The sequence below is a fragment of the Rosa chinensis genome, chromosome 5, assembly GCF_002994745.2.
Source record: "Rosa chinensis cultivar Old Blush chromosome 5, RchiOBHm-V2, whole genome shotgun sequence".
Taxonomy (NCBI): domain Eukaryota; kingdom Viridiplantae; phylum Streptophyta; class Magnoliopsida; order Rosales; family Rosaceae; genus Rosa; species Rosa chinensis.
In genome coordinates this window covers 87447191-87459265 of record NC_037092.1, presented here as the reverse complement: position 1 = coordinate 87459265, position 12075 = coordinate 87447191, and the positions used below count along the sequence as shown (strand labels likewise).

Here is a 12075-nt window from a genome sequence, read left to right as displayed (position 1 = left end):
TGTTTAAATTCAGAATTTATTTTGAATTTTATTTTGTAACTCATGGTGTTTTATTTTGATTTATTTTGGGTTTTAATTCTTGTAACCTATGGCTTTTGGTTACTACCCTATTAATGGTAGGGAGTGTCCTAAGAGCCTATAAATAGCACCATTTGTTGCATGCTCAAACATATCATTGCTTTTACGTAATACTATTACGATACACTACTATTCACCCATCAACTTTCTTTCCAAAAATCCCCCAAAGTGTCTTGTATGTTTTTTGGCCAAAGAAAGGTGTTCTTTTGGTGGAGCTTTGGGTTCCTCCAATTTGTGCAGATTGGTGTGAGCCATACAACTTGTTGTTGGGCTGTTGTATCCTGGAGGGGACAAGTCAAGAGATTTCTGGTGCACAGGCATTGTTCCGCAGAGGGCTTGAATCTCCTTAAAGAGAGCGAGATACCTGCGCCTCAGCCTATTGTCAACGAGTTTCTCATATAGAAATTATAATTTTATTGTAATTTCACCAACAATTTTAAGGAGATTCACCAAAGATGGAGCATGCACAAGAGAAACCGTTCGACAATATGGGAGATCTCAATTTGAGAAAGATGAGTATAGCTATTATTTTTATCTCTTGACTTATTTCTCATATAATGTTTATGATTATAATGAACTACTCATTGTTATTCAAAGAAATATTGAGAAGTTTTGTAGATTAACTTGGAGAGAGTTCCAAAAATCCATGCGTCACAAACAAAATGAGATATCCTTGGAGACCTTGACGACTCGCATCCGAGTTGAGGAGGAAGCAAGAGGTCAAGATGTTCTTATGCAAGATACAAACAATGACACCTCCAAGGTAAATTTAGTATCTTCCAATAATAATATGCCCAATGGTCATTTTCATAAAAATTCTCTTATGCAGCCAAAGAAGAAAAATATGAAAAAAGTTGGTAAACCTCACCAACAGAATAAAGGCAAACCAAGCTATGTGAATAAGAACCAATATCCTCCTTCAGAAAATAAGCAACAATATGCTTGTTGTTATGTTTGTGGCAAAAGTGGGCATATTGCTCGAAATTGCAATTATCGAAAACGTGAGGCTATTCCTCAAGCTCACGTCACTGAAGAACCATATGTGGCAATGATAACTGATGTAAATATGGTTCAAAGTGTTGAAGGATGGTGGGCAGATTGTGGTGCTAATAGGCATATCTGCTATGATAAAGATTGGTTCAAGAAATACACTCCTTTTAAGGAGCCCAAAACAGTTATGCTTGGAGATTCACATACTACTCATGTGCTTGGAACTGGTGAGGTGGAACTCAAATTTACTTCTGATAGGATGCTAACTTTGAAAGATGTGTTGCATACACCCTCCATGAGAAAAAAAATTTGATGTCTAGTTATCTTCTTAATAAGGCTGGTTTTAAACAAACTATGGAATCTGACCAATATGTGATCACTAAAAAATGTGTATTTGTGGGCAAAGGTTATGCTTGTGATGGCATGTTCAAATTGAATGTTGAGAATAATAATAAAGCATCTACTTCAGTTTATATGCTCTCTTCTTTGAATTTTTGGCATGCACGTTTATGTCATATAAATAGTAGATATGTGGGAATCATGAGTAGCTTGGGTGTAATTCCTTCAGTGCAAAAAGATTTTGAAAAATGTGAGACTTGCAGTAAAGCAAAAATTACTAGAAGGCCTCACAAAAATGTTGAAAGGAATACCGAGCTATTGGAATTAATTCATACAGACTTGTGTGAATTTGAGGGAATTTTAACTCGTGGAGGTAACAGGTATTTTATCACTTTTATTGATGATTGTTTTAAATATGCTTATGTCTATTTGTTGAAAAATAAAAGTGATGCTTTTGCCAAATTTAAAGAGTTCCTCCTTGAGGTTGAAAATCAATTCGGTAGAAAAATTAAAAGACTCCGAAGTGATAGAGGGAGAGAATATGATTCTTCTGAATTCAATTCTTTTGTTCAATCTTTAGGAGTGATTCATGAAGTTACTCCACCTTATTCACCTGCATCTAATGGTATGACAGAAAGAAAAAATAGAACTTTGATTGAGTTAACAAATGTCATGTTGATTGATTCAGGTGCTCCCTCTAATCTTTGGGGTGAAGCAGTTTTAACTGCTTGTTATGTGTTGAATAGAGTGCCACATAAAAATACAAAAATTACACCATTTGAGGTGTGAAAGGGGCATAAACCAAATTTGGGTTATCTTAGAGTTTGGGGTTGTCTAGCCTTTGTGAGGTTAACTGACCCTAAAAGACCAAAATTGGGTGCTAGAGCTATTACTTGTGTTTTCGTTGGATATGCTTTAAATAGTACAACCTATAGATTTCTTGATGTTGAAAATCATGTTGTGATTGAATCTGGTGATGCAATTTTTCATGAAGATAAATTTCCTTTTAAATCAAAAAATAGTGGGGGTCAAGAATCTAGAGAAAATATTTTTTCACAACCTAGTTCTTCTTCTTCTAATTTGCATATACAAGAAACTAATGAAAATGAACCTAGAAGAAGTAAGAGAGCTAGAGTTGAAAAAGATTTTGGCCCTGACTATTATGTTTATAATGTTGAGGAAAATCATATTTATTTACATGAAGCTTTATCATCACCAGATGCAATTTTTTGGAAAGAGGCTGTGAATGATGAAATGGAGTCTCTAATTTTTAATAATACTTGGAAATTAGTAGATTTACCAATAGGTTTTAAAACCATTGGGTGTAAATGGGTCCTTAGAAAAAAGCTCAAACCGGATGGAAGTGTAGACAAATATAAAGCTAGACTTGTTTCTAAAGGCTTTAAACAAAAACCTGATCTAGACTTTTTTGATACTTTTTCTCCGGTTACAAGGATTACATCCATTAGATTATTGATTGCTATTGCTGCAATTCATGATTTGATTATTCATCAAATGGATGTGAAAACAGCTTTTCTAAATGGTGATTTAGATGAAGAGATTTATATGGACCAACCAGAAGGTTTTATAGAACCTGGTCAAGAACACAAGGTATGTAAGTTATCTAAATCCCTTTATGGTTTAAAGCAGGCTCCTAAACAGTGGCATGAAAAATTTGATTTCTGCATGATTGAAAATGGTTATAAATCAAATGAATGTGACAAGTGCATATATTATAAATCTTGGAAAAATTCACATGTTATTATAAGCCTCTATGTGGATGATCTCTTAATTTTTGGCTCAAATTTGCATGTAATTGATGAGACAAAAGTTATGCTTAAGAGCAATTTTGATATGAAAGATCTTGGTGAGGCTAATGTTATTTTGGGCATGAAAATAACAAAAACATGTGATGGTATTTTTCTTGATCAGTCACATTATATTGAGAAAATTTTGAAGAAATATGATTATGTTGGCCACAAGCATGTGTCTACTCCTTTTGATTCTAGTGTTCACTTATTTCCTGTTGAAAGTGAAAATGATGTGATTAATCAAAAGGAATATGCTAGCATAATTGGCAGTTTGCGCTATGCAACTGACTGCACTAGACCTGACATCGTGTATGCAGTTGGAGTACTTAGCAGGTTCACAAGTAAACCAGGTAAAGAACATTGGCATGCAATTGAGCGTGTTGTGAAATATTTGCTTGGTACTAAAAATTATGGATTATTTTATAAAAAATATCCTGATGTACTTGAAGGCTTTTGTGATGCCGATTGGAATACTCTGTCAGGTGATTCTCGCTCTACCACTGGTTATATTTTTGTATTAGGTGGATGTGCCATTTGTTGGAAATCAAAGAAGCAAACAATAACCTCGAATTCAACCATGGAAGCTGAACTTATTGCTCTAGCTTCAGCAAATGAAGAAGCAAATTGGTTGAGAGATTTATTGCATGAAATTCACTTGTGGGAAAAACCTATACCACCTATATTGATTCATTGTGATAGCACTGCAGCTATTGGTAGAGTAAATAACCGTTATTATAATGGTAAATCCAGACCTATAAGAAGAAAACACAGTACTGTGAGATCATATTTGAGTGATGGAATTATTAATGTGAATTATGTTAAATCATGTGATAATCTTGCAGATCCTTTAACTAAGGGCTTGGCAAGCGAAAAGGTCTGGAATACGTCGAGGGGGATGGGATTGAAGTCCATATCGTCATGAGCCATATATGAGGACACCCAACCCGGTGATTAGAGATCCTAAAAACTGGGTTCAATGGGAAAAACGAATCATAAGGTGGCCGTAAGAAAAATGCACTATATTTTCTTACTCATCCCTATGATGTAAGTGCATTAATTTTGTAACGTATATGAAGGTTGAGTTTACTTAAAACTCTTAATAAAATCTGTAGCTCATATGAGTGAGATGTCATAGTTACAAGAGCATCCTTGACGGATTTTACCTATATGAGTGTGAGAGTGGGGCCGCTCTCTATAAGAATTGGGCTTATTCTTGAAAAATACATTCATGAAAACTGGGATAAGCACAAGGCCGTAACGTGCTGGCTAATAAAGCTCATATTAACACCTGAATTATTATGTGTGAGCAGTAGTTTTTATTTTCCCTTAAGCAGTTATAGTTCAAGTCTGAGACCACTATCAACTCTGGAGTAGGGATTGCTGTTTCACTAAGTGAAGGTTCAATGCAGAGCACACCTTCATGACGCATAATGGTTTGTCTTTGGCCGGTAACTTTGGTTGATATTTGTTTTTAAAATATTAAAATGAGTGGGGGAATGTTGTTACATTTTAATATTTTATTTATTATTGAAATTAAATTTGGGTGAATTTATTTTGTGTTTAAAATCTGAATTTATTTGTGTGTTTAAATTCAGAATTTATTTTGAATTTTATTTTGTAACTCATGGTGTTTTATTTTGATTTATTTTGGGTTTTAATTCTTGTAACCTATGGCTTTTGGTTGCTACCCTATTAATGGTAGGGAGTGTCCTAAGAGCCTATAAATAGCACCATTTGTTGCATGCTCAAACATATCATTGCTTTTACGTAATACTATTACGATACACTACTATTCACCCATCAACTTTCTTTCCAAAAATCCCCCAAATTGTCTTGTATGTTTTTTGGCCAAAGAAAGGTGTTCTTTTGGTGGAGCTTTGGGTTCCTCCAATTTATGCAGATTGGTGTGAGCTATACAACTTGTTGTTGGGCTGTTGTATCCTGGAGGGGACAAGTCAAGAGATTTCTGGTGCACCGGCATGGTTCCGCAGAGGGCTTGAATCTCCTTAAAGAGAGCGAGATACTCGCGCCTCGGCCTATTGTCAACGAGTTTCTCATATAGAAATTATAATTTTATTATAATTTCACCAACAATATACAAGTAGTCAAGTCAATGAAAGTCGCAACATAATTTCATTGCACCAACACATGCCATCATCCTCAGTATTGTCGGGGTCGTTGTATGTGACCCCTTGGTAGGGGTCCGTCTGAAAGTCAAGGTCCTGGCCTCGAATGTGAGGCGGTCCTCGAGAGATTAGAGTGTTCCCCTTTGGAATGTGATTTAAATATAAAGTTGTTTTCATATTAAGGAAAGTGCAATTTTAAGTTTTTATACTTACATATTATCTAGCCGTTAATTGGAAAGTACTCGCTTGATCCTGAAGGCCCTCAATAGAGATAGCACATGAGTAGTAAATGTCATAATTAGTTTATTCGCCTCAAACTCCTAAGCTATAATAGTGGAATAGTCGTCTTCGTCACTTTCTTCTCAGCAGATGTTCACATCAGTGATCAGAGGTTTCTACTTTCTACTATGGGGCCAAAAGACGGGGCCATACATAGAATAATTGAAATTGATTAATTGCATTTGGGGATCTAAATTAAGGATATAGCCCATGAAATGGAGATGGCCTGCGGGTCAAGCGTGGACCCCCCGTCCTTTATGAGGCCTTTGCCTCCACTTGCATGAGGTTGTATCAGTTGTATGGATTTCTAATGTCGGCCTTTATAAAGCCTTTTAATGTTGGCCTGTAACCTCTCTATATTGGTCTCAAGCTCTCATGTTTTGACAACAAAAAGCTGCCCGGTGGTTCACTCTTGCCACTGTTTGCAGCTTTAATTGAGACAAAGTAAATAAAAGAAGTTACAAAAGGCCAGATATGATTGTGATCACTGATCAGCACTAGCTTCCAAGGCAAGTTTGAAAGTTTCAGTTGTGTTCCCTGGACCTGAGTCTCTAGTTATAATTGAAGAATGTGATGCTCGATCTGCATCAAATGTACGACGAGACAATGTTTAATCTTAGAGAAAGACTTGCGTGGGGCACCCGCACCGCCACTTGGTGCGGCAGACCAATCACTGCCCAGCAGGAGGGTCTTTTGGATATTGTACATTTAGGGAGCAGGGGCAGTTTCGAAAAAGAGGAAAAATTTTATTTCTTCTGATTGGGTCACCCTAAAGCCATGTGGTGGGAAAACCTCTACCTAATAATTTCTCTTAATCTTGTAGTTTTCCATCTAGGCATGCTTAACGTAAAGGCAATTCTTTTGGTCATCATAACCGCGTGAGACTGTAATAGCCTACTACATTCGTTTCCTTCACGTTTAGCACGTTAATTACTTCATAGAATTTTCTTTGAGAATTCACAAAGGACAGAGGGAACAGCGCAAGACTTTCTTCTTGACTTTTTGAATCTGTATCTGTCCCCACTGAAATTAAGAATTAGCTCCACGTCCGCCAAGCCCCAGTGAGACTTTTATTTGCTGTGGCATCATTCTCTTCACCAAACCCTTGATACTGATAGCTATTTGGTGATAAAGAAAAAGACTTCATGATCAATTGAAATTAGAAAACGAGAATTTGAACTATATGTGTATATCTTCCATATAATAAATAGAAATATTATTAAACCAAAAGGAGCTATATTTTTGTCCAAATTAATTTGCATATACCCGCTCAAACTTTCAATTATTTGATGACATCCTAATTTTTCATTTCAAAACCAGCCTTTACGAATTATTTCTACAATTGATCAACAACATAAGAAATTGTTTACTCATCTAACTATATCAAACAAATGAACATACTACGGTAAATATTATCATTCTCATAAGTAACCAATCATTATTTGATGAATTGATGTAGTTAACTGACTCTATGGTCAGACTTGACCCTGCCAACTAAATAAAAAGAAGAAAAAAAGAACCAAATTAAGGAGGTCGTGATGATTGATTTTTTGTAAGTGGATTATTTTTTTTGTTTTGTTTTTAAAAGTGATAGGAATTTTCATTCAAAACACATATATCGGGCCAAACAAAATCGAAGACATTTAATGGTTAGGTCGACCTTTTATGGAAGTATTTTTTGACAGTGTTAATTATGCGTAAAAAACAAAAACCATATGTACTACAAGCGCGAAGCAGACGGCATTACCACATTGTGCTACATTAATTGTTTAGTCGTTGAACTCATGTAATCACTTTGATTGATTGCGGAGTTTTTATTTTATTTATTTTTATTTTTACTAAGGGAAGTATTGGTCGAGAGAAAAGAGAAAAGGAAAGTGGGTAGTTAGGGAGTCACTTGAAGAGAATGAAATGATAAGATTCTTTTCTTATTTGTCGGTGACCATCATCATTATATGTAAAAAAAAAATTAGTGAAATATGAAACAATTTAGTTTGAAAATAAATTTTCAGCTTTTTAATCAGTTAATAGAACATGAGATTTGATTTTGTAGAACAAATAGATATACCTAAATAGAGAACCTTTCTAATGAGAACCACTAAAATGAGGATGAGTTGATGCCTTTTGTGTTAGACCCATTTTTTAATCACATTTCTACAAATCAACCGTTAAATATTTAGATATTTATGTGTAGATCATTTATGCAATTTTCAACCTAATTGAAAATCGTTAAGACATTCATAATCGTAATTTATCAGTTATGAACATGAACGATTCATGCTTGACAAATTTGGTTCTTCCATTGATTTGATATATATAGTTTGATACCATAACGATTAACAATTTTGAAGAAAATTTTCATAAGTGATCTACTGATGCGTACATAAACATCTAATGGTTGATTTGCCGTAATATAATCGAAAAGTTGGTCTCTCAAACAGTTGATTAAAAAAGTTTTCAACTAGTCCTCATTTTAGTGGTCCTTATTAAAAGAGCCCACTATTTAAGGAAACAGTCTTGCTCACCTAATAGACAGTTTTAAGCAACCGTGAGGGACAAGTGTATCGCAATCACATGTATTGAATTTAAAAGATGAAATTATAATAAACTTAAAATTGTGCATCTATTTTCAAATGTCATATTTATTTATCATTTATAGTTCATTTAAAAATTATCATTTAAGTCACCATTTCTTCTAAATAAAATTAAGAACATAATAATGAAAGATTCCAACAAATGGGAGTAAACAAAGCTGTCTCTTCAATATAGTACGAATGTATCAACATTAACTACCAACAACAAAAAAGACAAGAGTGTATTTAACCTCTCTATGTAAGTTTCTTGAGGAAAAAAAATAAAAAGACAAGAGAAATTGTGGGAGTCGGGAGTTGGTGGCCAGTATGTTGAGGTCAAGCTGTATGACTCTACTCAATCATTTCACTATATATGCGGGCAAAACCCTCTCAATTGGAAAAAGGTTCCAACAATGGCCAGAATACTTCCCGTCTTTGCTACACAGTTCATAGTTCTCTCCCTTCTTTCTTCCTTTGCCCTAATTCTGGTCCAGGGAGAAGATGATCACGATTTCGTGAAAGCCATGGACCGAGATCTCTTGGGGCTCAAGAAAGAAAAGTTCAGCCACTTCAGGTTGTACTGGCATGACATTCAGAGCGGCAAAAACCCAAGCTCAATCCGAGTGGTGAAATCACCCGTCAACTCATCGACGTTCTTCGGATTGGTGAACATGATCGACAATCCCCTCACCGAAAAGCCTGAGCTGAGCTCGAAGCTACTGGGGAGGGCTCAAGGGTTCTACGCATCAGCTTCACAACAGGAGGTCGGGCTGTTGATGGCTATGAACTTTCATTTTATTCAGGGCAAGTACAACGGGAGCACCATAACCGTGCTGGGGAGGAACCCAGTGTTCAAAAAGATGAGGGAGATGCCGGTGATCGGAGGAAGTGGGCTTTTCAGGTTTGCAAGAGGTTATGTTGAAGCAAGAACTCATACATTCACTGCGAGCACCGGAGATGCCATCGTTGAGTACAATGCCTATGTGCTCCACTATTGATGCTTCTTTTTTCTTAGTTGTTTTCTTCCTATGTGCTTTTCGGGTTTGTACGTACGCTCTTTTGAGGTCATAGCTACGTTCAAATTAATAATTATGTCAGCCACTCACCTCTGTCTACTTTTAAGTTTAGAGGGTAGTTGCTTTTACCATCTTTTTACAAGTCACGGCATAACTATTATAATAATTAGACGCATTTTCACGATCTTCAATTCAATTGTCAAGATTCTTTCATAAGAATTCTATCGGAGTAGACCTAATTTTGTGAGTTTTTAAATTGTTAAATCCGAGTTTTCAGAACTAAGGTGAGACTTATTTTTTACATTGTCGTTGTCTGCTCTGAAAAATTAATATTATCTAACTGTTCAAGGAAAACCTAATTTGTGTTTAGCCCAAACTCTAGGTTACTTGACCTAGTGGTAATAGGATTTAATTAGAAGGATCTAGAATCCTAACCAATGTAGAATTACTTTCCTTGTATGATTGAGATTCTATGCATTGTAATCCTCTATATAAAGAGGCCCCTATTATCAATGAGAATACATAGCAATTATCTCTCAATTTCTGATTCCCTAAAACACGTTATCAGCACGAGCCCTAACCCTAGCCCTAAAAATAAAAAACCCGAAACGTCTTGTTCGGAACCTCTGATGAAAATACTTTCTTCATCAAAGTTGTTCATCTATGTCTCTTCTATCTGACCTCCAAATTTCAGCCCTATTGGAGTCGTTTTGAGACACGTACACCATTCGAGGTGGGAGCTGTTCAGCATGCTCGTTCGTGTGCATATCAGTCAGTTTGCAAGCCCCGAAACGCCTAGTTTAGAACTTCAGATCAAAATTCTTCCTTCATCAAAGTTGTTCAAGTCTGTCTCTTCTATTTAACCTCCAAATTTAAGCCCTATTGGAGTCGTTTTGAGACCTGTACACCAATCGGAGTGGGAGCTGTTCAGAAGCGATTTTGCTCCGAATTTCAACAAGTTTGATTTGCCTAGGACTGAAGCTCGTCTGCAATCCTACAATAAGGATTGAATACGCTCTGCAATCCTAAGAGGTATGGTTTACTAAAAGTTCCCGTTTTTGAAGTTTTTTATATTCTTTTTCGCTTCTTTTTTCTCGGGGACTTGCAACCTCCCTTCTTCTACCCCCCTTTCTTCATTATAGGGGAGACCAAATTAAGCCGAACTGTGGGGGTTCGTGCTCACTCCAAGCTTAGAGCTTGTTGAGATCTCCAAACTTAGAGTTTGTAGAGAATTTATGATCGACCACTTACATCATTGTTTCGATCTAATCCAATATCTCTTAGAATCGAATTTCATGGAAGCGACTACGCTCGGAAATTCCTAATTTCTTGGAAGCGATTACGCTCAGAAATTTCATATGTTTTCGTGGTAGCCTATTTCTCTCTGAAACTAACCCTAATTTCTTGTTCTCTTTCAGGATGAGTAACCTGAACAAATTGGACTTTGCTCCATTGGGAACAACTGGCTCTGGATATCACAGCTGGGTTCGTGATATCCGCCAGCATCTCAAGGCTGATGGAATCCTGGATATGATTCTCGAGCCTAGCCAGGACGTGATAACTGTTGAGCAAGCTCAAGCTTTGGAAGCAAATAGAGCAGCCTTAGAGGCAAATAAGGCGAAAGCCATCATCCTAATGACTCGTCATATGGATGATTCGCTCCAGTACGAGTGTATGAATGAAGAAGACCCCAGAAGACTGTGGGTCTCACTCGAAGAAAGATTTGGCAACGTCCGTAACTCCTTGCTTCCTGACCTAGAAGTGAGATGGCATAGCCTCCACTTCTGTGATTTCAAGTCAGTTCTTGACTATAACTCGGAAGCACTTCGCATTAAATCCTTAATGGAATTCTGTGGTAAAGAGATCACAGATGCGATGTTGATTGAGAAGACTCTCTCTACCTTCCCCATCTCTGTATTGATGGTTGCTAAGAACTATCGAATCGATGTTAATGCAAGACGGATCACAAGGTTTCATGAGCTCATTGGAGCTATGAATGTCGCTGAAAAGCATGACAATATCCTTGTGAAGAACTATAATTCGAGATCCGTGGAAACAGAGCATATTCCGGAATCCAATTATAGTCGCACCTCTAAGAGAGGGCGCCAAGAGCGAAACCCTAATATTAGGTATACTTCTGGAAATTCTGATCCATATAATCACTCTACTTGGGAAGGTAACCGCCAAAATAGGCGAACACGGAACCGAAGAGGTAAACGTGGAAAGAGAGAGGGAGGCAACGCCTCTGGCCATGTTGGTGGATCCACCAACACTAAGAGCCATTTAAATGACGCTTTCAAAGCGCCTCAATCAATGGAGTTCGAGCAAAGAGATGTATGTTCTCAATGTGGAGTGTCTGATCATTGGGCACACATTTGTAGAGCTCGTGAAGAACTTGTCACCTCCTACAAAACATATTGTGAAGCAAGAGAAGCTCACTATGTGGAACAAGAAAATCAAGAAGATGATCTAAAGTGAAGGGTTGGAGACTACAAATCTGGCTGAGATCAATAGATCGCCAATTCTGTTTAAGTCTTTATTTTTCCAGGAGATGTAATAGGCAATTGCCATATACTTTGTAGTAAATGCCAATGGTTTAGTCTTTCTTCAAAGTAGGCTCACCCACAGTAAGTGTGATGTCTAGGAAGGTTTTGAGATTAGTGGTACTTAAGTGAGCCTTGCTCCACCGATATCTCTCTACTCACCTGGTCACATTTATTTTGGAATTACCGAAAGAAGTTAGACGACTACCATTGTTTTGCATTAGCTAGCATTTGGATTAGATTCTCCTAATGGTTAAGAGACAATGATGTACTCTGATGGCTTATGAATAAAATTTCAAGTTCTTTTCATTATGACTCCA

General features: G+C 36.7%; 1 protein-coding gene across 1 annotated transcript; it reads left to right on the top strand.

Moving 5' to 3' along the window:
- The first annotated feature begins 8575 nt into the window (after positions 1-8575).
- On the top strand, positions 8576-9301 carry LOC112166082 (dirigent protein 22-like). Its single transcript, XM_024302841.2, has one exon. It carries the CDS (start codon positions 8610-8612, stop codon positions 9192-9194), a length of 585 nt encoding a protein of 194 aa, XP_024158609.1. The 5' UTR covers positions 8576-8609; the 3' UTR covers positions 9195-9301.
- The last annotated feature ends 2774 nt before the right edge of the window (positions 9302-12075 follow it).

Excerpts from the sequence above, each read along its gene's own strand:
- LOC112166082 (XM_024302841.2), top strand. The coding sequence starts at position 8,610 with ATGGCCAGAATACTTCCCGTCTTTGCTACACAGTTCATAGTTCTCTCC.